The following is a 27,263-nucleotide window of genomic DNA, read 5'->3' as shown; positions in this document are numbered from 1 at the left end:
GAGAGAGTAGTGGAGGCCAGCCATGACCACATGGAGAAAGGGGGAGGAGAGGAGAGCCCAAGGGGCAGAGAGGTGAGAGTGGGATGGAAGAGAGAGGAGGGGCAAGTGTCCCCTTTTATAGTGGGCCAGATCTATGGGGCGGGGCATACCTGGCTATCCAGGTAGGTGTGGGGTGAAGCTTAGACAGAATACCAACAACACGCCCTGAATAAACTCAATTCTTTTTTTTTGTTTGTTTGTTTTTTTGTTTTTTGGATTTGCTTTTTTCAAGACAGGGTTTCTCTGTATATTCCTGGTCCTGGCTGTCCTGGAACTCACTCTGTAGACCAGGCTGGCCTCGAACTCAGAAATCCGCCTGCCTCTGCCTCCCAGAGTGCTGGGATCACAGGCGTGCGCCACCACCGCCCGGCTAATAAACTCAATTCTATACTGTGCCGGTGTGTGTCTGGTCCCTCGGGGCAAGGGATGCCTCGGCATGGGCCTGCTGGGGCACCCCCTTCCCCCACCCCGCCGCAGAATATATTCTCTAACGTCTTTCTCTTTTTATGATCACAACAGGTACCATGTGCTTTCAATTAAGGCAATGGGCAGACTGGTTTAGCCAAAGCTGGCGAGCAGGAAGCCTACGAGTGTTTCTACAACCTCTGCCAATGGGGTATGGCATTGAACAAAAGCGTAACCCTCCTAAGATTCGTATGTCACATTCCCAGAGTTGGGTAAAAATCTCAACTTCCAGAGCGCACAGGATGGGTGGAGGACAGTTAGCTTGGCTGCAGAGTTTGTTTACGAGCAGGAGAAGATCAGGAGATGAAACACAATGAGGGTAGTTGGTGAACTCTTAGATCTTCTTCAATGCGGTTCCTCTTGTTGTGGTGATCCCGGGCCATAAGATTATTTTGTTGCTACTTCATAACTGTAGTTTTGCTACTGTTACGAGTTGTAAGTATCTGATATGTTGGATATCTGATATCTGATTCCGCTGAACGAGTCCTTGGGCCCTCCAAAGGATTGCGACCCACAGCTTGAGAGCCGCCTGTCGTGAAAGGATACGTGAAATGCCCTTTACACGTTCCAAGTACTATAGTCTCTTGAGGGAATGGGGAGCCAGGAGCCAGGGCAGTGAAAAGTGCGTGTATATACTTGAGTTCCAGGCTCAGAGAGGCAGCGTCAGATGCCCCAGTCCACATAAGTCTAACCACCAGCCTGAGGTCCGAGTTCCTAGCCAATGACCTCTCTGCCTAGGGTGCAGAGGCAGAAAGGCTGGGGGGGGGGGCAGCAGAAAACGGCGCCAAACACAACTAGCTCTGTGGAAAGGTAGGGAAGGCTTAAACCTGGGGGCGCTCCGATGGCCGGATGGTTGTCCTCAAAGAATACAAACCCCAGCTGGCCTGCTTTTGACAGCGCCACGGATGCCCCGCGCTGGGACCGCTAAAGATGCTAGGCCGGCACCCGACACGGTTAGTGGTTCGCTCCGAACACCCCTCGCTGCTGGGCTGGTGCTGCGGCCGGTCTCACTTCCGGTTGTTGCCGGGCCCTATATCCGGTGTCCGCCCGCCCTCCATCCCGCTGCCTCCGCGATGCTGTCCCGGTCCCGCTGCGTGTCCCGGGCGTTCAGCCGCTCGCTTTCCGCCTTCCAGAAGGTACTGTCTGGCGGGGCCGAAGCTCCGATGGGTGCCGAGCCTGGCTGTGGGCGGACGGGCAGGCTGAGGGCAGGGACGCTGTGCGCTGGCCAGGCCGGGCACCAAGGGCACCGGGACGCAGAGGCTGCCGACGCCCGCGGAGCCGCCCAGCCGCGTGTACGGAGCCCCGGAGCCCTTGTCCTCTCCCAGGCAGCCCGCGCCGGCCGTTTCCTGCTGTCCCGGACCCTTTGCTACGGGACTGGGAGCGGCGCCCGCAGCGACATTGACTTAGAGCTAAGAGAGGAGGCACGGCCCCCAACCGTATTCCGCGGCCTGAACCCCCCCACCCCCCGCGGTCTCCAAACCAGCGCTTGTCAGTCTCGTGGGGAGGTTGACATAGTTTGGTCGACTCGGTGTTCTGCATTTACTTTCGGAGTTAAGAGATTCACCTGTCAGCAGCACGATAAACGTGCACTTAAAGAAAATGTTTTTCCCTCTTTTCATTTTGGGTGACGTCGATAATGTCTTCTTTCTCAACAGGGGAACTGCCCTCTAGGGAGACGTTCCCTGCCTGGTAAGTTCTGCCCTTGCGGTCACCTAAAATGCTCTTCCCGTGGGCAGAGCAGTGTGTGAGGAAATCTGATGTTTCTTCTCATGGTATTTAAAGACAATGAATTCAGATAGGTGGGAAGCAAAATACTCTTTAAGTGTAACGGCTGTCGTGTATTCGCTGGGCGCATGCTTTACTGGGTTTTGTTCAGTTTTTGTTTTTTGTTTTTTGTGGTGCTGAGGACGGAACCTAGGCCATGAGGGGTGAGCACTTAACCACTGAACTACACTACCGGCCCCTGGTTACTGAATTCACGCTGTCATGCACTGAGCTAGGCACTCATTAGAGATACAACAATTAAAACGTCTTCTCTTCCAGGAGCTTAAGGCTTAAGGGAAAGGCAAGGTGTAAATTGTTGATCAAGTGATAATCAAATCTGTAAGTGCTTGGAAACTTGAGTGTGGACAGAACAGGTTTCTTTTTAGTAGGTGACATTAAAGCTGTGGTTTGAAGTATGTGACAGAGTCAGTGAAGGGTAGGAAAAAGATAAAGGGGAGGAATGTATAAAGGCAGTGAAGAAGAAAACAGGTGTGGCATCCTTTTGGAAACAAAGTGACTTGCCAGAAGCCATTCCTTAAAGGAAACAGTATCTGGAGGTAAACGGTGGGGTTGGGGCTGTTGGAAGTTTAGATGTGTCGTGTGCCCCCCCCACCCCCCACCCCCGTATTTATATTTCTTTGTGTGTATTGTGTGTGTGCTTCCTTGGCATTATGTGCCCATGGAGGCCAGAAGAGGTGTGGGATCCCCCAGTAATTGGAGTTACAGGTTGGTTGTGAACTGCCTGATGTGGGTGCTGGGAACTGAGCCTGGGTCTCTGCGGGAGCAGTACTGGTTCCGAATCCCTAAGCCTGGAAGTTTTGATTTTCATTCTCATAGCTGGGTGTGAGTGGTTGTCTTTTGTAGAGGGAGAGAGAAAGTTATTAACAATCTTCCGTAGCTTACTTTTAATCAGGTGTCTGGCAGATATGTATTTATCCACCTATCCACCCCCCTCTTTTATTTTTGGGGACAAAGTCTTGCTGGGAGGACTGGCTGACTAGAGCTCACTGTGTCTATACCAGGCTGCTCTTGAACTTCTCTCTGCCTCAAAGAGCTGGGATTACAGCCTTGTGCTACCACATCTGGCGCTGGCAAAGTATTTGTTGAACGATTCAATCTTACTGTATGTAGGCTTTCTTGTGCCAAACGTTGTTCTGAATGCTTTCTGTGCAATTTTGGGTTAATCATAACCAAGTGAGATTTAGTAGCATATTCCTAGATTTCTAGGCCAAGGTCACTCAGGCAAAACTATTGGATAAATAAGGCCCACCTAACTCCTTCCGTGGCCCAAACTGCTTTGTTGAAAGAAGTGTTCTCATTTACTTGTGGACTCAACAGAGTATGGCTGTCTGAATGATAGGGTCTGATCTAGCCCAGGCTGAACTCAAACTAGGTAAGTAGTCGGAGGCCGCCATTTTACTTTTGATCATTCTGCCTCCCGATCACAGGATTGCACCACCATGCCTGGTTTTATGTAGTGCTGGAGATCAAACCCAAGACTTTGTACATGCTATGCAAGACTCTTACCAGTCATCTGAGCTGTGTCCCAACAGACTAGAGTGCTCACTAGGTTAGCTGCTAAGCTAGGTGGTAGGGGTACAGACGGTCTCTGTCTTCAAGAATCTCTTGGGCTAGCTGGATTTACAAAGCAAATACACATTTGTGTACACAGAGGGAGAAAATAACATTGTGGTTACTAAGTACGGCTGAGACATGAGGGCAGCATGATAATAAAGCCCAGCTTGGGAGGTTAGAGAAGTGACATTTAAGATGAGACTTAAAGAATGCATGAGTTAGCCAGGGAAATGCTATTCCAGGCAAAGGGAATTGCTTGTGTTTCCAAGCAGGAAGAGACTCGACCAGGTGTACAAATGGTAAGCTGGAAATCCAGAGAAGGCTAGGCGGAGGGCCGAAAAGTGCTTGGACTTTATCCGAAGCCAGGAGGACGTAAGGTATCAAGCACAGTCCATAGTGCACTCTCAGTTGTGACCTTTCTGTTCAGCTGGGAAGGCTGGAAGACGCCACAAGTATTTTCTCCACTTTTTAAGCTGTGAGGGAAAGGAAAAGCCTTGTGCTTAGGGGTGGGCATCTTGACTCAAGTGTTCTGGTTAGACTAATCACCAACCTAGTTGTGTATGAAATAGAAATAATGGCAGGTGGCCATTCTACTTCAGGGAGTTGCTACTGAGGGTGGAAAATGAAGAGGCCATTGTGTGAACTCTCCTTATAAGCCTAAAGTACTGTACAAATAAAACTTTTTGTAGGATAAATTTTGTACGATTCCAGTTTCCAAAAAGCTGTGTGGGCCGCTGTGTTCTAGTTCAAAGACAGGCTCGGCTTAGACTCAGCCCTGCACTCATTGGCTGCTGGTCATGGAGATGACTGGCTGACCTGACTCTGGCCATGTTTGTGAGGGAGTGTATGCATGTGAGAACCAGATATCACTCAGTTGATGTCGTCTGTACCCAGAGCGTAGGAAGGGTTATTAATAGACACAAATAGCAAAAAAAAACATAAATAATAATATATTCTGAAGAAGCAGCTGTGGTTAGTAGATATTGGGGAAATGAATTTGTGATAAGGACAGTTGGTTTAGTGGGTAGGGACTCCCCCCTCTCCTTCTCCCTCCCTCTCCCTCTCTTGCTCAAGAATCATTTTATTAGAATTTGAGAGAAAAATGGCAGGTCAGGCAAGCTGAATCTGGCAGCTGCCACATGGAGGGAGATGACCAGGCCTTTTGCAGTAGGGTCCAGGGAAGCACACATGTTCAGCAGTGGAAGTTGTGGGCTAGCAGCTATAGGAAGGGCAGGGAGTCTTCATAGAAACAGTAAGAAAACCCAGAGTGTCATGGAAAGCATACCATGCTTAGACCTTTGGGCAGTGTCAGAGAAAAGGGCAAGTTACCCTTTTTGAATTGGAACTCACAGGGACTCATCTTTTATTAGGAGTGAGTAGGTGGAGACCGTACAGCAGAGGAAGGTACGCTGACAGGGAGGATGCTTTTTGCTCAGTTGTGGACAATGGAAGACCCTAGGCCTAGAGTCACCTATATAGTCTTTGCTGCCAGTTCCCTTTGTAGCCTCATCCACTACACCCAGATCAGCTCCTGCCTCAGGTTGTATGAAGTCACGGGACAAGATGTCATATGTCTTACTTTCCAGTTCCAAAGATAATAGAGACATTTTATTAAAAGGCTGTGCATCAGATTGCTTTCCCCTTCAAGTGCACGTCCTCTCTTAATCACCCATATCTGTTTGCTGCTAAGAAGGCAGGTAGAAAGTTTGAGAAGCAGGATTCTAAATGATTATGTTATTGCCTGAAGTGGGTACGCTCTGCCTGGGATCTGTAGGATGAATAGTTCTCTTTAATATACTGTATAGATTAAGAGCTGTTGATTGAGAGTTGTTTTGTTTCTTGCAGGGGTCTCCTTATGTCAGGGACCAGGTTACCCTGACAGCAGGAAGATGGTGTAAGTATCACTGGGTAATGCAGATATGTGGCCATGGTAGATTTATTTAGACACAGATTCTAAATTTAAACTAGAGAATTTCTAGAACTGGAGGATGTTTTCACAGACCTCCAGTTCTAGAAATTAAGGGCATTAGGTTGAATCCATAGACCCAGCCTGGATGGTCATGGTCATTTTTTTTAAAGCTGCAATTGTGCAACTCTCTGCATTTCTTTTTCTTTCTTTCTTTCTTTCTTTCTTTCTTTCTTTCTTTCTTTCTTTCTTTCTTTCTTTCTTTCTTTCTTTCTCTCTTTCTTTCTCTCTCTCTCTCTCTCTCTCTCTCTCTCTCTCTCTCTCTTTCCTTCTTTAAGATTTTTTTTATGTATATGAATACACTGTAGCTGTCTTCAGACACACCAGAAGAAGGCATGGAATCTCATTACAGATGGTTGTGAGCCACCATGTGGTTGCTGGGATTTGAACTCAGGACCTCTGGAAGAACAGTCAGTGCTCTTAACCCCTGAGACATCTCCAGCCTCAGTCATTTTTATTATAATCTACCTTTTTCATCAGTTCAGTGGTCAGGTGTTGGATCAAAAGTATATTGGACCTTCCCAAGTAGTTAAAGTATAATGAGTGTTAACTTGAAACTATCTTTCTTCTTATTCTTTTTCTCTTTTCTTCTTCTTCTTCTTCTTCTTCTTCTTCTTCTTCTTCTTCTTCTTCTTCTTCTTCTTCTTCTTCTTCTCTCTCTCTCTCTCTCTCTCTCTCTCTCTCTCTCTTAAAGTTTTCTGAGACAAGGTTTTTCTGTGTAGTCCTGGCTGTCCTGGAACTCACTCTGTAGACCAGGCTGGCCTTGAACTCAGAAATCCGCCTGCCTCTGCCTCCCAAGTGCCGGGATTACAGGCGTGCGCCACCACTGCCCGGTCTTATTCTTTTTCTTAAAAATGAGAATGGGCATCTCAGAGAACCTAATCTTCTAGTTGGATGCAGTGTCCCTGAGGGCTGTAAGTCACATCATGACAGAAATTGAGAGAATTCTCTTTCTTGCTAGCACGGTTACTCCTCTTCAAATCAGTAAATGCCAGAGACCAGTTGAGCCCAGGGTTTTGACTAATGCAGAGTTTGGAGGAGGGCCATCCACGTGGTCCAGATTAACTTGTACTTAGGAATGTTGTTTTGAGTTACTTTGCATTCCAAGTATTTTTAGGGTGCTGAGAGGCTGCTTTCTAGTACCTCTTGAGGAACTGTGGGGCTGCCTTGTTACAGGGTGAAACATTGGCAGGAACAAGAGCTTTCTCTTTATGCAGCACAATACACTTGCTTTCATTCCAAAATGTTTTATTAGCATGCTGTTAAAAGTACAAAACTCTTGAAATTTTTGTTGTTCGTTGGGTCTTTTTTTTTTTTTTTTTTTTTTTTTAAAGATTTATTTTATATATGTGAGTACACTGTTTCTGTCTTCAGACGTACCAGAAGAGGGCATCAGATCCCATTACAGATGGTTGTGAGCCACCATGTGGTTGCTGGGAATTGAACTCAGGACCTCTGGTAGAGCAGTCAGTGTTCTTAACTACTGAGCCATCTCCCAAACCCTCGTTGGGTCTGTTTGTTTGTTTGTTTGTTTGTTTGTTTGTTTGTTTTTCAGGACAGGGTTTCTACTGTAGAACTAGCTCTATAAAACATGCCTACCTCAAACTCAGATCCTCTGAGTGCTGGGGTTAAGAGCATATGCACTATGCCTGGCTCTGAACTGGCACTGCTAAGAATCTTTACTGAGGAATTTATATATTTAGATATCTTTCAAAAAGGACAAGCAGCCAGTGGTTAAGCTATAGTGTTTTACTATGTTCCCACTATGATAAGGAAGAAATAAAATATTCCATTTTTTTGTTATATAATTCTGTTATAAAGTTCTTTTTTCTGTTTTTAAAACTCAGCAGTAAGCCAGTAATGCTTTTATAATTTAAAAAATGATTCAGAGTCAAAACTTATTACTCTTTCAGTTTAAATGGAGAGTGGGGTAATAAGGAGAAATCATGACTTTATGTAATAAACACAAGACATAATTAAAGTTAATTATGGAAAACTCTGAACTTACGCTTGAGTCACCCTCAACTGTGTCATGCTAGTAACACCGTCTGTGTCACATGCTGTCTTTTCTTCTATGCATGTCTATTTTGTTTAAAAGATCTTTACACAAAATTCTTTGACTGCATTTATCTGTGTAGTAGCAGTGAAGGGGCACAGCATGTGGGAACCGCGGGAAGTTGGTTCTCTCTGTCCACTACGGGGCCCCAGGGAGTCAGACTCAGGTCACCAGGCTTGGCAGACCTTGTCTACTGAGCTGGCTCACCTGCTTAAAAGATCTTTTAATGTAAAACTTTTTTACTTTGTTTTTACTTAATAGGTAATTTTGTGTTTCTCCACCTGCCCTTCCCTTTTCCCTCTTGCTCTAGTCCCTGCTCGATCTGGCCCATAGGTTTTTTGGTGTGTGTGTGGTGTTTCTCATCACGGATGGTTATGAGCCACCATGTGGTTGCTAGGATTTGAACGCATGTCTTCCGAAAAAGAGCAGGCAGTGTTCTTAACCGCTGAGCCATCTCAGCAGCCCAGTTTCATGTTTCAAAAGTCAAAAAAAGGCTATCAGTTTTATTTTTTGTTTTCCAAATAGGATTTCTCTGTGTAGCCCTGGCTGTATGGGAGCTCCCTCTGTAGGCCAGGCTGGCCTCTGCCCCGAGTACTAGAAATGCAAACATGAGCCACCGCTGACCAGCACTAAGTATTTCATCCTCAGCACCTCTTCCTCGACGCAGCCAGTGCACCAGCGTCCTAGGTGTCTGCCAGAGCAGCCCTTCTTTTCCACATTAGCCATTAATCTTTGCCCGGGAACGTTTTTGTTACATTTTTATGTATGTATACAGACTTTATACAAAGTATTCTGTGTTCTGTATTTTTGTATTGTTCCCCTTGATACTACATATATACATTTTAAAGTTATCCTGATATAAAAGAAAAAAAGGCCAAAAGGCAATTAAATCTATTTATGCATTGTAGAGCTAACCTGTTAAGGTATAATTCCTCATGCCTTTAATCCCTGTGTTGGCTGACCCCAGTGAGTTTGAGTCCAGCCTAATCTACAGATGGCCAGGGATAGTAATACTTAGTCTCGAAAAACAAAACAAAAAAACCCGTTGAGAAGATCCCCCTAAATCCTGTGTAAAAAAGCAATGTTTTCATCACTTTAACTCATTCTCTCAAACTATATAACCATTGAATGGCAGATAGCCTTAGTAACCAGCTCTGTCTCCTTCTTCACTCCCCAGAAGTAACTTAATGAGTTTGCACACAAGGTGATCGATATCGCCCTCCAGTTTATATATCCCATGTTCAAATGGCCTGGTTTTAAAGTTCCTTTGCCTGAGTCCAGGGTAGGCAGATGTGCTGCCTCTTTGCAAGGGAATAAATACGACAGGAAATACGTAGGTGGGGTTTTGGGGGCGGGGTTGAGGTTTTTTGCTTTGTTTTGTGTTTTGTTGCTGTGGAGGTGGGGTTAGTGGTTGCCTAAAACTCTGCTTTTTGCTTCTGAGTTTACTATCATTTTGTGCCTTATCTAAGTCTAGTCCTGGGGATAGTAACATACCCGAATTTGGCATATCTGTGCCCTGCTGAGGATTTGGGTAAAGAAACCTAATCAGGAAGAAACATCATTTTGGTTAGTTTACAAAGGACCAAGATTCTTTTTACTTAATAGAACCAGTGTATCTCACTTTTTTTAAAAAAAGATTTATTTACTATTATATGTGAGTACACTGTAGCTGTCTTCAAACACACCAGAAAATGGTACCAGATCTCATTATGGATGGTTGTGAGCCGCCATGTGGTTGTTGAGATTTGAACTCAGGACCTTCGGAAGAATAGTCAGTGCTCTTAACCGCTGAGCCATCTCTCCAGCTCCCTGTCTCACCCTTTTGAGAAGCAACATTTTATTATAGTACTGAGCACTATTTAAGGCACCTAGATCATCAGGCTTTGGGGTCCTACTTGCTAAGTCAGAATCTGTCCAGGTCTGACCTTACATGTGCTGTGACAAGTTCCCCTGCATAAGAATCTGCTTAAGAGTCACCACTTTAAATAGGTAACCCTTCATACCTGGACCAGACTGAAATATTAGTGGTTCACATTAGTGGTTCACATTCTTTTTTTTTTTTTTTTTTTTTTTGTTGTTGTTGTTGTTGTTTTTTGTTTTTTGTTTTTTTGGATTTGGTTTTTTTCAAGACAGGGTTTCTCCGTATAGCCCTGGCTGTCCTGGAACTCACTCTGTAGACCAGGCTGGCCTCGAACTCAGAAATCCGCCTGCCTTTGTCTCCCGGAGTGCTGGGATTACAGGCATGCTCCACCACCACCACCACCGCCCCTGCTAGTGGTTCACATTCTAAGAGTTAACATTTATGTTTCTTTTGTAGCATTAACAGTGGTAGCGTCTTCAGTATTCGCTTCTTCCAAACCACGGCTGTGTGCAGTTAAGTACCTGATTTCTTGTGAATGGACTTTTACTGGGAAGAGAAACAACTGATTGAGTTTATTAAAGAAAACCGTTAAAAAGGCAGAATGAGCACTTGTGGTTTTCCTGTTTTGTTTTTCCTAGAGAATGATGTGATTACAGTCCAAACCCCAGCGTTTGCAGAATCTGTCACAGAGGGAGATGTCAGGTGGGAAAAAGGTGAGATTTAAGTTAAAAACTAAGGTCTCTTGAAGTGCAACAAGTGGAAACTGGCTACACCTTTTTTTTTTTTTTTAACATATGCATCTTCTTCCCGCATGCATCTTGTAGGAAAGTGGTCTTTTCACACAGTGGGCTGAAAGAGGCTCCCAGTAACAGGTGTCCTTTGACTCTTTTAGCTGTTGGAGATGCAGTTGCAGAAGATGAAGTGGTGTGTGAGATTGAGACAGACAAGGTGGGTTTATCCTAAAGATCTATTACAGATTAATTTTGATAGTTCTGTTGGCACCAGTATGCACACTAGTAACTTAAATTGGTAGCTGCTTTGTTTTCCTTGTGACTCCTGGGCTGCTTTCAGCCTTCTTCCTTGTTTCACTTGGAAATATAGTAACTAAAGTATGTTTTAATGTTTCTAAGAAAGGACAGAAGGTGAATCCTCACAATAGCAATGCCTTGTCTTTTTCTGACTGAAAACAAGGCCTTCGGTGGAGGAGATGTATTATCCAGATGTAACAGTGTTGTAACTCTTACTACTCATCCTACTTGACTAATGCCAATACGCAGCACGTGGACTCTGTCTCCATCTCTTTCTTTTCCAGACTTCAGTGCAGGTTCCATCACCAGCAAATGGCATCATTGAAGCTCTTTTGGTACCCGATGGGGGCAAAGTTGAAGGAGGAACTCCTCTGTTCACACTCAGGAAAACCGGTGGTAAAGAAGTTCTCCTGGTGGTCAAGGTCTCCAGTGTTTCCTGGTGGGGTCGAGGCTGAGCATACTGTCCTAGCAACTCCCCTGCCTCAGACTGGCATTCTAGTTACACCTTTAGTTGAGGGCTAGGAGAAATCCTGTAGATGAATGGTATTGTCAAGTTCTAAGTCAACGGGGTAATTTAAAAAACCCACAATACTCCGTTCTTTCCATATTTCTCAGATGGGATCTTTTTCTTAAAGAACTAGCAGGGGCTTGGGGGTTTAGCTGAGTGGTAGAGAGCTTGCCTAGCAAGCACAAGGCCCTGGGTTTGGTCCTTGGCTCCCAGGGGGTGGGGATGAGGGGGGGTGGGGGGGCGGGGGGGGGTGAGGGACACACACACACACACACACACACAAAACAGAGGTCAGGAATCTGAAGAGAGTAATTCTCCACACTGACCTGGGTCATGTGAGGCTTTACAAACAATACAAATGAAAAGACTTCGCACTTCTGAGATTTCTGCTATCACCTCGCTATAACAGTTGGGTTGTTGCTAGTTTTGTAGTATTCCCCTAAGTGATTCTGACATACTTCCGACATCTTGAGAGCCACTGTGTCTACAATTGAATGTAGTTTCCTTTTTTTTTTTTTTTTTTTCTTCAGCAAATGTTCCCAGCAGGTTAACTGCTAGTCAAGCAGCATATGGAAAACCTAATGGGGATTCTTTTTGTTGTTGTTGTTGTTGTTGTTTCCTCCCCCCCCCCCCCCCTGCCCCCGAGACAGGGTTTCTCTGTGTAACCCTGGTTGTCCTGGAACTCACGCTGTAGACCAGGCTGGCCTCGAACTCAGAAATCCGCCTGCCTCTGCCTGGGATTTTTCTTTATGGGCATGTCCATAGTAGTTTCCTCTTTTTTACAATTACATTTGTGTGTGTGTGTCTGTGTGTAGAGGTCAGTGGATAGTTTGAGTCTTTTTTCTCTTCGTGTCACGTGGGCCCTAAGGCTTGAACTCCAGTTGTCAGACTTGGTAGTGTGTGTCTCTCCCACAGAGTCATTTCCTTTCCGTGTAGTTTCTGCTCACATGTGACATCTTAGGAAAAATTAACGTTTCTCTTTGGAAGAAATGCCAAAGAAAGATGTCTGTACTGGACCATATAGTCAATATTGAGATTAGAAAATCTGTTTTTCTGACTTGTAAGTGAAGATTTTTGTAGTTACAGCATTTAACTGTTAAAATAGGCAGAACGATGGTAGATTGGACCATTAAGGTTGGTCAGGGCAAGCTCAGGTTCAAAGTAAGGGGAAAGGAATCTAAAGTAGCTAGGACAAATTAAACTATTGGTGTTAATGCTGAGATCCCTGAGCCATCTTTCCAGGCCCCCAAATAAAAGTTTTATCAAATGCTCATTTAAGATTAAAGAGTTCAGGGGCTGGAGAGATGGCTCAGTGGTTCGGAGTAGGCACTGCTCTAACAGAGGAGCCAGGTTCACTCCCCAGTGCCTGCCTACGTGGCAGCTCTCTTGTCTGAAACTCCAGCTCCATGGGATCCAGTGAGCCACTCTAGGCATCTGCACTCATGTGCACACCCTCATGTATATACACATATACACAGTTAATAGTAATGAAAATGATGCTGATTTGTTTATTTATTTAAAATAAATGTTCTTTTAGGAATTATTTTATGTATATGAGTCCCCTGTCACTGTCTTCAGGCACACCAAAAGAGGGCATTGGATCCCATTACAGATGGTTGTAAGCCACCATTGTAGCTGCTGGAAATTGAACTCAGGACCTCTGGAAGAACAGTCTGTGCTTTTAACTGCTGAGCCATCTCTCCACTACCACCACCCCTCCTTTAATTTTTATTTTATTTTATTTATTTATTTATTTTTGGTTTTTTGGATTTGGTTTTTTTGAGACAGGGTTTCTCTGTATAGCCCTGGCTGTCCTGGAACTCACTCTGTATTCCAGGCTGGCCCCGAACTCAAAAATCTGCCTGCCTCTGCCTCCCAGAGTGCTAGGATTACAGGCGTGCGCCACCACCGCCTGGCTTATTTTTTTTTATTTTTTATTTATTTATTTTTTTTTTGTTTTTTGGATTTGGTTTTTTTCAAGACAGGGTTTCTCTGTATAGCCCTGGCTGTCCTGGAACTCACTCTGTAGACCAGGCTGGCCTCGAACTCAGAAATCCGCCTGCCTCTGCCTCCCAGAGTGCTGGGATTTCAGGCGTGCACCACCACCGCCCGGCCCCTTTAAATTTTTAATGGTTAAGATTATTCCTTTTGCCTGGTGATAGCAGTGCACACCTTTGACCCCAGCACTTGGGAGGCAGGTAGATATCTGTGAATTTGAGGCCAGCCTGGTCTACAGAGAGTTCCAGGACAGGGTTACAACACAGAGAAACTTTGTCAAGAAAAACAAAAGAAAAAGAGTATTTCTTGTACATGTTATGTTAAAATAGAAGATAGTTAGCAGTATGTCACATTTATGTGTGCATTTTAACATTTTCAATTGCTTTGTTGTTTTTGCTTAAAGCAGTGGTTCTCAAGCTGGTCACAACTCTTTTGGAAGTTGAATGACTCTTTCACAAGGGTATCCAAAAACCTCGGAATATCAGATATTTATATTATGATTCATGACAGTAGCAAAATTATAGTTATGAAGTAGCAATGAAAATAATTTAATGACTGGAGGGGGGGTCACCACAACATAAGGAACTGTATTAAAGGGTTATACAACATTAGGAAGGTTTAGAATCATTAGCTTAAGTTTTATTTCCTTGGGCTTAGTATGTGCTTCAAAAGTACTTGCTGAGTTTGAAAGTCAGTAGATGTTAGTTAATACTGGTGAAATCAGGAAGGCATCTAAATTGAACCAGCAGGACATTTAGGGAGACCTGAAGATAGAGAGCAGCTTATATCAATGTGTATTACTTGGTGCTTTGCCTGTGGCAAATACCTAGGAGACATTGGTTTGAGGACTGGAAATAGACCTTTGTCTCTCAATCCTCTTTAGAAGCTGCAGTGAGTTGCCTTCCACTGGGTGGGCCAACGGCATCTCTTTTTTTTTGTGCAGCTGCTCCTGCTAAGGCCAAACCAGCTGAAGCTCCTGCTCCACCCCACAAAGCAGAGCCTGAAGCACCAGCGGTCCCTCCTGCCCCTGCAGCACCTGTGCCCACTCAGATGCCACCAGTGCCCTCACCCTCACAACCTCCTTCTAGCAAACCAGGTAAGGCCCTGTAACAAAACACCCCACAGAAAGCTACTTGGGAAAGTTTTATTTTGGCTTGTTTTGAAGATGTGAGTCCTTGATGTCAAGGAAGGTGTGGTTTCAGTTCAAGGCAGATGGTCACATGGCCTTTGCAGCCAAGAAAGATTATCTGCTGCTCCATTCACTTTGTTATTTAAAAGCTACCCACTCCAGACCCCAGCCCATATTTTAGTGCTGCCTGTATTCACAGTAAGTCTCCCCACTCTGAGAACAAGAATTCAGTTTCTCTGGGAACTCTGTCATAGACATAGCCAGGGTTTTATCTTCCCAGTGGTTTTAAATCCTGTCAAATTGACAGTCGAGATTAATCCTTGCAGTCTCTGACTCCTGGGTGTCTCTTGGGGAGAAGGTACTTCGTGTGACACCATGTTCCTCACAGGTACAGCCTCTGAGCATACCAGGTTGGCTGCTTTGTAGAGAGCTATCTAGATGCTGAAGAACTGGCGTTGCAAACCAGCCTTCTATTTATTTGCTAGCCATCCGACACTAGTCTCATTACTTCTCTGAGCAGATTGTTTATCTGTGAGTTTGGAATGATGCTCATAAACTTCAGTGTCTTGAGGGTAAAATGATAATACGGTGTGAAAGTGTTGTTTTCCATGTCCAATGTAGCTGTGCCCTCTCTTCATTCTCAGTGTCTGCAATAAAACCCTCTGCTGCCCCTCCACTGGCTGAGGCAGGAGCTGCTAAAGGTCTGCGTTCAGAACATCGGGTAAGCCTCTGACAGCGTCCAGGAAAGTGCCAGAGAGTCGCTGTGGAGAGTAATGGAATGTGGTGCTCACTTTAGAAAGGGCTGGGACCTCTTGGCCTTGGCCTTGAGAAGGGGGAGAAAATTACTTGTTCGTGGTCTCATAACTGTCAGAGGCTATAACTAGAACACAATGTCTTCTGAACACAATGGGTTTTCTACTGTATTGTGCTGTTGGTGAAATGCTTCAAATGAGTAAACTATCTGCAGAGAATAGTAGCACATCCTTTTTCTCCCCACAGTGACATGCACTTCACAGAGGCTGTCCGCTCAGCGCTCTTTCTAGACTTCCCTTGCTGCAGCTGGGGAGCCCCAGGGCCAGATTGTTGCATTGTAACAATACTCTATCAGCAGACAAAGCCCTCAAGGAAGTATGGCCAAGAGTGTTGCCTGAGAATGCGTCCTAAAAATACCATAGCCTCAAAAGCTCATCTTCGATTTCCGTTCCCCAAGTAGCCGTCCTCACGCCAGCCAGTAGTTATTAGGAGAAGCTGCCCTTTTTGAAGTGACTCTTTCGCTGGCTGGATCTACACCACAGTCTTCCTTTTGTTAATTGGTTTTGGTTTTTAAATCACACTATTTCCTGAGCCTCTGTTCTTGGTCAAATTTCAGGTACAGCTGAGTTAAAACTTTGGTCTCTGATTCTGTGCTTTTGCTGAGGCCACTCCAGAAAGGGAAAGCCTCTAGCTTGAATTGTGGTGATTGGGCCCAGCATGGTGGCACATGCCATGAGTCCCAGTACTTAGGAGGCAGAGGCAGGTGGATCTCTAGAGCTTGTCATCCATCACTGGCAGGCCATCCTCTCACTGACTGGGATGGTCAACTTGTCCCACTTCCCTTTCAGGAAAAAATGAACAGGATGCGGCAGCGCATTGCCCAGCGTCTGAAGGAAGCCCAGAACACATGCGCAATGTTGACGACTTTCAATGAGGTTGACATGAGGTGAGCTCTCTAGTCTGTCTAGTCCTCCTGTTCCCCACATCTGTGCTTCTAGAAGCAGGCCACAGGAACTTACTCTAGCCCTGATGCCTAAACTAGCTTGACCTGGCAGAGGTATTTCTCTGCTCCTTGTTGACTTAGGCAACATGACCTACGGTTTGATTTGCTAGTTTATTTTTCTAATACTATGGAATGAATTAGAAAATATGTAAGAAAATAGTGAGCTTTACTGCAACTTGTAAAAGCTTAGTTTTTTTTTAACTTTCATGCCTAAACAATTATAGTCTCTGATAAATTAATGTAGTGTAATCATTTTTGTTTAGGTTTTTATATTTATTTTTGCTTATGTATATGTGTGAGTTCAGGGCGGGGCGGGGGTGCCCACAGAGGACAGAAGAGGACATTAGATCCCTCTTTTTTTTTTTTCCTTTTGTTTTTTTGTTTTGTTTTTTGAGACAGGGTTTCTCTGTGTAGCCCTGGCTGTCCTGGAACTCACTCTGTAGACCAGGCTGGCTTCGAACTCAGAAATCTGCTTGCCTTTGCCTCCCAAGTGCTGAGATTACAGGCATGCGCCGCTATGCCCAGCAACATTACATCCCTTAGAACTGGAGTCACAGGTGCTTGGGAGCTTAGTTCTGGAAGAGCACTATGTTCTCAGAACCGCTCCAGTCCTTGTTTGGCTTTTGAGACAGGGTCTCAAATATATAGTCCTAGCTAGCCTAGAACTCACTATGTAGACTAGGCTGACCTTGAACTCACAGAGATTTGCCTGCTTGTGCCTCCCAAGTAATAGGATTAAAAGTGTGTGCCATTATGCCCAAGCTGGTTTTTTGTTTGTTTATAGACAGTGCCTCATGTTGCCTGGTCTGAGCTTGAATTCTCTTTGTAGCTGAAGATGATGGTGATGGTGCTACCATGTCTTGCTGCTACTAATGGCCCACTTCTTGCCACCCCGTGGGATGGGAAACCCTTCACAATGTGGCTTGAAGGACACCACACTCTGCTTCTTTCTAGCAGTGACTATTTCTTGTATATATTCTCAAGCAACTCAGAATCCAGCAGGCAAAAGGACAGAGACCTGCCACCTCTTACTCTACCCAGTTTTGATTATGGAATTGGAACTAAATTGAGTTTCTTACTCTACCCAGTTTTGATTATGGAATTGGAACTAAATTGAGTTTGTGTGTGTGTGTGTGCGTGTGTGTGTGTGCGTGTGTGCACGCGCGCGCGCGTGTGTGCACTCGTGTGAATGCACATACATATATACACATGTGGGAGTGTGTAGGTGTGCATACATGCATATAAAAGCCAAAGGTCAACTTCAGTAGTTGTTCCTGGGAGTCATCCACCTTGTTTATTGAGGCAGGTTTCTACTGGCCTAGAGTTTGTTAAATAGGCCAAGCTGACTAGCCAGTGAGCCCCAGGGATCTGCATGTCTGTAAGATTTCATGTTTCAAACCACCAAACCCAGGTTTATTTGTTTAGTTTTATGTGGATTTTGGAGTTCAAACTCAGGTCTTCATGCTTATCTGGGAACAAAGGTGTCATCCCTAGCCCCAAAGAGTTAAATTCTAAAGTATACAACCTCAGTTCACCAAACCCACTCCTGTAATGGTCTGTTGGTTGATTTCCTTGTTTTCTTCAAAATTTTAATGTATCCAAGTATCAGCATTATGGGGAAGAGAAAATAGTTTTATTTAACAAGTATTTTAAGTGTTTATCATTGCAAATTATTAAAGTCAAATTCAGGGAGTTATGGAGATAAGCGTAAAAGCCCTTTGGAACTTGCTAACCCATTTTGGTGAACACTAAATAAAATCTAGAAAAAAAGCATCAAAAAGATAAAAATGAGTATGAAGTGGAGAAGGGAGTGTGTTTGCTTTCGCTCTCTAGAAGGACAAGCACTTAAGCCAGGTATAGTGTGTACATCTGTTATCCTGCTGCTCAGGAGGTGGAGGCAAGAGAATCAGCAATTCAGGGTTATCGTTAGCTACATGAAGTTCAAAACCAGCCTGGACTTTATGAGAGCCTGTCTCAACTTAAAACAAAACATGGAAATGCTCAGTAGTGTTACAGAGAAAGTAATTCCAAATAGTTTTAGCAATTTGGATCATGCCACTGTCAAGAAAGTGCAAGAAACAGAAAAGATCGTGTTTTGCCACCAACAGTCCACACTGTATAGAATGGTGAAGGTTGGATCTGTGTCTCAGTGGGGTTAGAATGTCAGTGAGAATGATCATGTCTCCAAGGTGCCCATCTCCCTTTGCTTTGAGTGTTAAGTCTCTCCCTCTGCTTCTCAATGAGGAAGTTTGTTTATTGAAGTATGTGGGGGTCTGGCTAATTTCCCTAGTGTCATTATTTTATTGGGAAGTCCATAATGTAGGGAAGGACTTTTCCTAATGAATCACAAAGGCTGCAGCTGTGTTTCCTGGATTAGGAGCAAATTGTACACAAATTAAATTGGACTTTGAAATTTTACCCAGTTTCTTAAGACGAAGCATGTAAATATTTATGTCTCTAAAAGATGCAGTTGGCCCAACATCCTTGACTGCAAGTCTGTGTAATGGCTGGATCTTCTTTCAGTAGCCAATCTAGTGTCACTTAGCAGTGGCTGGAGGCTTCACTGTAGCCCCTAATGTGGTTTAGATCGAGTGCCCTTTGGGTCGCACGCCCATCAGCTGACCCAGAGGAGCCTTTCTGAGACTTGCTCCTTCCTCCTTTGTCCCAGCTTTGCCTCCAAGGACTGAGCTCTGAAATAGAAACTCCTTAATGACCAGAAAATGGCATTCAGGCAGGTCTGAGAACAGAGACACCCACCACGCCTCTTTCCTGCAGTAATGCCTTTAGGGTGGTAATTCTAGCACTAAATGAGGTTAGACTCAGGAAAATAAACATTTTAAACCCAATCAGTCCCCTTAGGAAAATTTCCTTTTTTCAGAAACAAAAGGTCTGCAGTGGGCAGTTAAAGGGTACCACATCTTATCTTTCCTGCTAATGTTGAATTAAGCCATTATAGGGGGAGGGAAGACGTGAGCATTTGGGCCTGAGATAAAGTTAAATTCAATTTTCATCATGGAATGTTATTCCTATATCATGGAAGTTCCTGTGGGAAAACAGTGGGAGAGACGTTTCTCACTAACTGCAATGTGTATGGGAGGGTGGGGGTGGGATGGGGGTGGGATGGGGGTGGGATGGGGGTGGGATGGGGGTGGCAGGCTAGCTTGATAGACCAAAGGATGTTCAAGTTGCAGAGTCTTCTCAGGCAAGCCCAGCGCTGAATCTGAAAGACAGGCCACAGCCCACACGGAGCCGCTTTCTAAATACCAAGGAAACCACAGTCGGGGAAACTAATCTTAAGAGCAGACACTGTGTTGTTGTATCTTGGTGTCCCACCCCACCCCCACCCCCCACCCCTGTCACGTGTGATGGGCATTAGTAACTGTTTCATGAGCAAATAGAAAAAACTGCTAACTCAGAGGAAATAGTGAGTCTGCCGACTTTGCACGAACTTGGAAGAATATTGGACTCAGCTCCTGCATATGGTTATGATTGCTTGTGGAGCCCACGTGTCACAGGTGGCAGGTTTTCCTTTTTCTGCTAGTGAGGTAGGAGAATTATTACAAAGTAAAAAGCTTTAATTTTTTAAATATAATTCTAACAAAAGGAATAGGGTTTTTTTTTTTTAGCGTTTTTGCTAATAAACTTAATTTGAAATTTAAATTTGTTTCCAATGTGGATAATTCAAAATTTTAGTGTAGGGAACTATACTATTTGGTCTGGTAGTATTCAACGTGATCTTTAGATTATCTGTCACTGAAGTCTGTGACTCATAGAACTAAAAGGATTGCCTTAGAAGGGCCCAACCACCTTAGGACAGGTTGGCCCTGATTTTTGTTTGTTTGTTTGTTTGTTTGTTTGTTTGTTTGTTTTGGTTTTTGAGACAGGGTTTCTCTGTGTAGCCCTGACTGTCCTGGAACTCACTCTGTAGACCAGGCTGGCCTCAAACTCAGAAATCCACCTGCCTCTACCCCCCCAAGTGCTGGGATTAAAAGGTGTGGGTTGCCACCGCCCAGCTGGCCCTGATTCTTCTAGGTCCATATTTTGTGACAGAGCACATTATTGCATTGACCACTAGAGAATGTTTCAAAACTTGAACTTAGATGGTCCAGGCTAAGGAAAAGCCTATCCATTTGTACACATGGGTAAAAATTTGTGAAAGTCCAAAATAGGGCTTTAGCTGTTTCTGGTGGGTAGTACAGGTCCGTAATCCCAGCTCATTGGGAGACTGAGGCAGAGGAAGTGTAAGTTTAAGGCTAGACCATGCAGTTTCAAGACAGCTAGTCTTGAGACTTTAAAGGGGTGGAACGCAGGGGTCAGCCTGTGTGTGTGTGTGTGTGTGTGTGTGCGTGCGCGCGTGTGTGTGTGCGCGTGTGTGTGTGCGCGCGCGTGCATGCGCGTGTGCAGCAGAGCTTTGTTGACAGTTTCTTCGCATCTTATATTTACAGTAACATACAAGAGATGAGAGCTCGGCACAAAGATGCTTTCCTGAAGAAACACAGCCTCAAATTAGGCTTCATGTCAGCGTTTGTGAAGGCCTCGGCATTCGCCTTGCAGGAGCAGCCTGTTGTAAATGCAGGTAAGTTTCTCGAGACCAGTGTGGCAAAGATCTTTGGAGCTGAGTATGAATGCAGACCTGCTGTCACATTTAGGGGTCACCAAGGCTTTTTATTCACAATCTGTGGAAACATGATCATCTTTACCAAATACTAAAAGAAATAGTAATGTGATTCCTTCCTCTGCCCCAAGTGGGCAGAAAGGTTCCCCACTGTGTAGCTGGGCAGTTGCTTTGGCAGTAGACAGCTCTGGGATGGCCCAGCTTCCTAGGCTGTCTTGTGTCATGGGAAATCTCAAGTTCTGGCTGTTCCCCACCACCACCATGCACCCTTTCCTTGGAGACTTGACTGTCATGCTTGGCCAGGCTCAGGTTGATCTTGGACCTGGGGTTGGGGCCTCATTGAGAAGGCCTGGGGTTCGGTCCCGTTCTCCTTCTGCTTCTCTCAGTGTGGAAGTGCTGATCTAGCTTGTATTTCTTGTTTCCTATTGAGGCACTTCTGTCTTCCCTGGAAGATAAGAGAGGGAACAGTGACACTTAGCAGTCCTCAGCCTAAAATCCCTAGTCTCTCCCCATTGAGTGCTGTGTTCTAGGTACACAGGAGGGGGCTCTCTTTGCTCATGGCATCTCAGAGTTCTCATTCACTTGACATGTACTCTAACAATCCACTGTAGACTCTTTGGAAAATTCCTAGGCCTACTTTTCTTTTCTTTCTTTTTTTTTTTTTTAAAGATTTATTTATTTAATGTATATGAGTACACTGTAGCTATCTTCAGACACACCAGAAGAAGACATCAGACCCCATTACAGATGGTTGTGAGCCACCATGTCGGTGCTGGGAATTGAACTCAGGACCTCCGGAAGAGCTGTCAGTGCTCTTATCCATTGCACCATCTCTCCAGCCCCCACCCCCCCCAGAACCCCCAAGCCTGCTTTTCTTATAGGTAGGTACAGAGTTTTCAGCAATTGGTTTTCTATTTTAAGATCGTGTGTTTAAAAGCCAGACCTCCACTTCCACCTGGATCTCCAGAGAGAGCAGATGTGCAGCACCCTCCACCCTCTGCCGTCCACAGAGCACTTAACCTCTAGCCATTCGCTGCTTGGGAAGGCATGCATAGATAAGCCGATAATGTGCTTCTACTGTGTGCCCCTTCTGTGAGCTGTGGAAGAGCATGCTCCTATGTTCAGGTTGACTCATAGGCTTGGGAAATATTGATATGAATTGAGATGGGAGCCAAGAGAGTGTCAGTTACTTGTAGTTATTTTCATGTTGATTAGTCAGCCCACACTGCATTGGCCACTGAAGACTTTTACTCTGTTAACGCCTTAGCCTTGGCTTAGAGGGTTGTATGTAACATCCATTTTCTCTTTCATAGTGATTGATGATGCAACCAAGGAAGTGGTGTATAGAGATTATATTGACATCAGTGTTGCAGTTGCTACCCCAAGGGTATGTTGGGGCAAGAGTTGAAAGTGCTTGCTTAGATCCTGTCTTAGTTATTTCTGTTTCTGAGCTGAGACACCAGGACCTGAGAGAAGGAAGAGATTGGGTGGGCTTCAGCCTCAGAGGGTCAAGAGTCCAGGTATAGTGCAGCAGGGGGCAGCAGGCATGATACGGAGCAGTAGCTAAGAACTCACTAACTGGGAATAGCGTGGCTTCTTTAAAACTTAAAGCCCGCCTTCAGCGACACACCTCCTAATCCTTCCCTAACAGTTCCACCAACTTCAGACCAAGTGTTCAAATAAATGATCCTGTGGAGGCCATTCTCATTCAAACCACCATAGATCTCACCTTATTTATATTAAAAAGATGATCATATGGAAGGGGTTATTTCTTTAGTTCTATATTTCTAGGAGATGGTTAGTAAAAGTACATTAAAAAAAAAACTATACCACATTCCTTTATCTTAGTCTTAAGTCTTTTTAATCACAGTGAGTTTAAGGTGTTCTGGTTGGGGAAATTGGAACTGTAAAGACGACTGTTATTTGCAACTTAAAACAACTTTTTACTCCAGGGTCTCGTGGTTCCTGTCATCAGGAATGTGGAAACTATGAATTATGCAGATATTGAACGGACCATTAATGAACTAGGAGAGAAGGTACAGTAGAGGGCCGCGTCACAGGGCTGCTGGGCTGCTGAGGGAGCAAAGCCTGCAGAGGTTGGCGCTGCTCAGGCTTCTGGAGCAGGGGCCACGTGAGCTAAGGAGAGGCATCTGGCAGGGCCTAGCATGCTCCAGAGACTGGAGTCTCCACAATCAGAATCTTCTGGAGAAAGAAATGGTGATTGTAAGCCAGGCGGTGGTGGCGCATGCCTTTAATCCCAGCACTTGGGAGGTAGACGCAGGCGGATTTCTGAGTTGAGGCCAGCCTGGTTTACAGAGTGAGTTCCAGGACAGCCAGGGCTACACAGAGAAACCCTGTCTCAAAAAAACCAAACCAAAAAGAGAAGAAAGAGAAATGGTGATTGTGGTTTCTCTGAAGGTGGTCACAGTCACCTTGGCTGAGCCACTGTCCTCTTTGCTGGAGTTTGCACTTTGGATCTCAGATAAGAGTTTTCTAGATTCGCTGTTTAGGAGCAATGAAACCTGGTTTGACTCAATGTTTCTTGTTCTTAGGCCCGAAAGAACGAGCTTGCCATTGAGGACATGGACGGCGGCACTTTCACCATCAGCAACGGAGGGGTTTTTGGCTCCCTTTTTGGAACGCCCATTATCAACCCCCCTCAGTCTGCCATTCTGGGCATGCACGGCATCTTTGACAGGCCTGTGGCTGTGGGAGGCAAGGTAGGAACCATTATTTCTGAGATTTTTAATCGCTAAATTGCTGTAAGAGAGAAACCTAACCAAATCCTTATTGTAAGGCATCCCCTGTAATTTCAGATGTAAGTTTCATTTTTTAATTACTAAATGATAGTTAAGGCGCTAGTTCTCAGACTGTGATCTGGGGCTGTTGACATCATCTGGGAACTTGTTAGCAAGGCAAGTGCTGGACTGGAGAGACAATCAGCAGGTAAGAGTACTTGCTGCTCTTGGCAAAGTACCTAGCTTCAGTTCCCAGCACCCACATAGTAGCCTGCAGCCCTCAGTAGTTCCAGTTCTGCAGCATCGTGTACCATCTTCTGCCATTCTTGGCTACGAGACATGCATGTAGTTACACATGCACACATGTAGGTGAGATGCTCATACACATTAAATAGTAATTTCCTTTTAAGTAAATAATTAGGCCCCACCCCCACCGCCTCTTAATCTACTGAAGCAGAAATGCACAGTTCCAATGCATGGTAACATTTTTTTCTGGGACTTGCTGATGCCTTGTCAGATCGCCTCAGGAAATCAGATGGGTAGAGTTGACCCTGGGAAACAGGGCACAATGCTCAGCTGTCTGTGGGCTATAGAATTACATGAGAAAGTTTGTAAGCTTTTTGAGAGTTTTACGTATGAGGGGGAGGCCAAAAGGCTTAAGTTAGCTATTGGAAGATAAGTTAGTTTAAAAAAATAAAGTTTTCTGAGACTTCTGTGTCTAGAACATTTCTGGGTCATTGACTCCCTTATAAATCCAAAAATCAGGTCTTTTTCTTAGAAAACTGTTAACACACCTAGCTTTACATATAATAGACGCATTTTTTTTTTTTTTATTCATGGATTTTTTAAGACAGGGTTTTTCTGTAGCTTATTTGTTCTGGAATTATCTCTGTAGACCAGGCTGGCCTTGAACTCAGATCTGCTTCCCTTTACCTCTGGAGCGCTGGGATTTAAGATGTGTGCCACCATACCTGGGAGACAGGAGACATTTTATACTCAAGATTAGTTTTTTTCTCCTCAGACTGGGGATGTCAGGCAGTGGTACCGTGCTTGCCTGGCCTGTTCAGAACCCTAGTACATGCTTGTGGCTCCAGCACTCAGGAGGCACAGGCTAGAGGATCAGTGGGGCGGGGTCTCCCGTGGTCGTATAGTTGAGCTTGAGAACACTCTGTGCCACATGAGACCAGTTTCAAAAGCAAATACAACACGGTTTTTAAACTGTAACTTCAAGGCGGTGCTGTTGCTTAGTAGGAAGTTGGCGTGCTCAGCATACACAAGGTCTAGTGTTGGATCTGCATATTGCAAAAAATAATAGTGATAAAGACTGAACTTCCAAGTCACTCCTACAGGCTACCACAACTGCAGACCAGACCTCTGTAGGTGACAGCAGCTGGTAGAGCGGTGCTACTTCCTCTGTAGGTGACAGCAGCAGGTAGAGCACAGTGCTGCTTGCTTGTGTCAAGGCAGTGTTGAGTGGCCTGCTTCCTTGTTGAAACTTTGGTTCTAAGTCCCAGAGCTTTGCACAAAAGCAAAGAATCTAAGTTATCCAGAGGCAGCAGTGGGAGGGACACTGGTGTGGGCTTTGCTTTCTCGCTTCCCCTCAGCAGGACTTTCCATGGATCTACTGCATACAGACTGTTGACCTCTCCTCTCTGCAGGTGGAAATCCGACCTATGATGTATGTAGCCCTGACCTATGACCACCGGCTGATCGATGGCAGAGAGGCCGTGACTTTCCTCCGAAAAATCAAGGCAGCAGTAGAAGACCCAAGAGTCCTTCTCCTGGACCTTTAGGAGGAAGCTACACACCCTACCTATTGATCATGCAGGAACTGAAAACCAGTCTTCTCCCTGTCCCTCATCAATCCCAGGTTAGCCTGATGACAGGCAGGCACACACTGTTGGCCTCAGCGAGGAAGCCAGGGCGCCAGCTTTCAGGGTCTTCTCTAGTGCTCCTTCTAGGCTCCTCCTCTCTCTAGTGCTCCTTCTAGGTTCCTCCTCTCTCTGTGTAACTTTTACCCTCTGCTGTCTTGGGCCTGAGAGACGAGAGAGAGAGAGAGAGAGAGAGAGAGAGAGAGAGAGAGAGAGCCTTAATGGATGCTCATTAATATTCCTGCCTTTATTCCAGTCCACTACAAAGGCAATTTTACTTCTCCCCAGTAACAGTATACTATAGGGATACCACCAGGGACCATGTGATCTGAGTTTCTATCTTTGGAAAGTGTTCTCCAGAAACGCCTAGGGGGATGCTTTGCCTCCGAGGCTCAGAGCAGCCTCTGTCCCAGCTGTGCACTCTCACTCGATGCCACCTATGTGGAGGTATTGACCATGGGCAGAGGTGTTGCTTTGCTTCTTAATGCACCATCATTCTGACCTGTCAGTGGCTCCAAGGTGCTTCTCTACCTCTTCCAGGAAGCACAGGCTGGGGGATTTGGGGATAGGCAGAGTTGTGCAGCGACCCCCGAGGTTACCTGTTCGAATCACAGATGGGAGCTGAACCCTGGCTTGCCCTCACAGGCTCCATTGTATGCTGGCACTGGAAGATTCATTTTGGCATAATTACGTACAAATGCCATCATACCGATCCTTTCCAGCTTCTAGGAATCATTCTAGGACACTGTCCTCTCTTAAAGCAGATTTCAGCACATCATGGCAGGGGACAGCCTGGTGAAGGGACTGTTCTCACCACATCAGGCTAATGAGAGCTTTTAAAGTCAAGGTGGTTCAAGCATGTGTTGGGAAGAGGCTGATCTCTCCCTTCCTGGGATGCGGCCTGTGGGGAGCAAGGTCTTGGCGCCTCTGGTGCAGGACACAGATACAGGGGAGGATGGACTGTGGTGGGAACCAGCCTCAGGAGGTAGGACAGTGCGGAGATGATGATGTCATCTCTAAGATCACCCTTCTGTGCAGCTACAGTTGTTGGAAGATTCTCGAAGCATGGTAAAATGCAGTTAATTTTACGAACGCTCCTCGACCTTGTATCCTGCACTGAGCCTGAGACTGCTGACAGTTGGCCGGGCGTAGCGCTGAGTGCCCTTTATCTTGTAATCCAAGCCGAGTGGGGGGAGGGGAAAGGTCAGTGTTGAGTGCCTGCAGCATCTGCTACCGCATCTACATCTACGTCGTTCAGAACTTGTAACTAAAATATTTAAAGAGACTGATTTTGAGTGAAAATTAAAGGGCAAATGTTCTCAAACAGGGCTCCAGGGTCTGTGCTCCTTTTGACCCTTGAGGCTCCACAGCCCCATCACTGTGGGCAGCCACAGTGTCGTTATCACTGAAGGCTACTTCGTCCTGGGTTGGCTCTCTTGGTGGAGCTGCTGGTGGAACCCAGATCTTTGTATAGTTTTATCTCTGAGCAGCATAGCAGGCCCCACCCATACCTTAGACATGTTACTTTAACAGCCAGCCAGGGGAACCCTCTAATGTCTCAGTGCCCTGGGTTCCTTTCAGGGAGCCCCGTGGATGCCCCAACAAGCCAACTCTTGAAGTGTCATTTCCGAGGTAGAGTAGGAAGGTGTGAATACTCCCAGTACTGTTTGGACTTGGTTGCTGCATGCACACCATTATAAGCACATCTGGTTAGGAACAGGAGTGGTCACCGGCCCAGGATGACCCCAATGGGTAGGCATGATGGAGTAGAAGCTTCAACACAGCCTTATTTCCCCACACCTCATCTCTGATCCTGTCTGCAGTGAGGCCCTCCCTCTGGTGGCCTGTCACAGGAAGAAGTAGGGTCCTTGAGCAGGTGCCGCTGGTAGGTAAA

At 45.4% G+C, this 27,263-nt stretch overlaps 1 protein-coding gene across 1 annotated transcript; it reads left to right on the top strand.

Annotated features, from left to right (window-relative positions):
* Window positions 1–1,526: 1,526 nt before the first annotated feature.
* Dlst (dihydrolipoamide S-succinyltransferase) lies at window positions 1,527–26,693 on the top strand. Its single transcript, XM_052185406.1, has 15 exons — window positions 1,527–1,640; window positions 2,160–2,193; window positions 5,689–5,737; window positions 10,183–10,238; window positions 10,365–10,439; window positions 10,619–10,674; window positions 11,039–11,150; window positions 14,204–14,356; window positions 15,034–15,110; window positions 15,991–16,088; window positions 20,591–20,721; window positions 22,074–22,147; window positions 22,713–22,796; window positions 23,313–23,480; window positions 25,157–26,693. The coding sequence occupies exons 1-15, from the start codon at window positions 1,578–1,580 to the stop codon at window positions 25,289–25,291; spliced, it is 1,365 nt and encodes a 454-aa protein (XP_052041366.1). The 5' UTR covers window positions 1,527–1,577; the 3' UTR covers window positions 25,292–26,693.
* The last annotated feature ends 570 nt before the right edge of the window (window positions 26,694–27,263 follow it).

Source organism: Apodemus sylvaticus, chromosome 6 (assembly GCF_947179515.1).
Source record: "Apodemus sylvaticus chromosome 6, mApoSyl1.1, whole genome shotgun sequence".
In the NCBI taxonomy this organism is placed as follows: domain Eukaryota; kingdom Metazoa; phylum Chordata; class Mammalia; order Rodentia; family Muridae; genus Apodemus; species Apodemus sylvaticus.
This window is presented reverse-complemented; position numbering and strand designations above follow the sequence as displayed.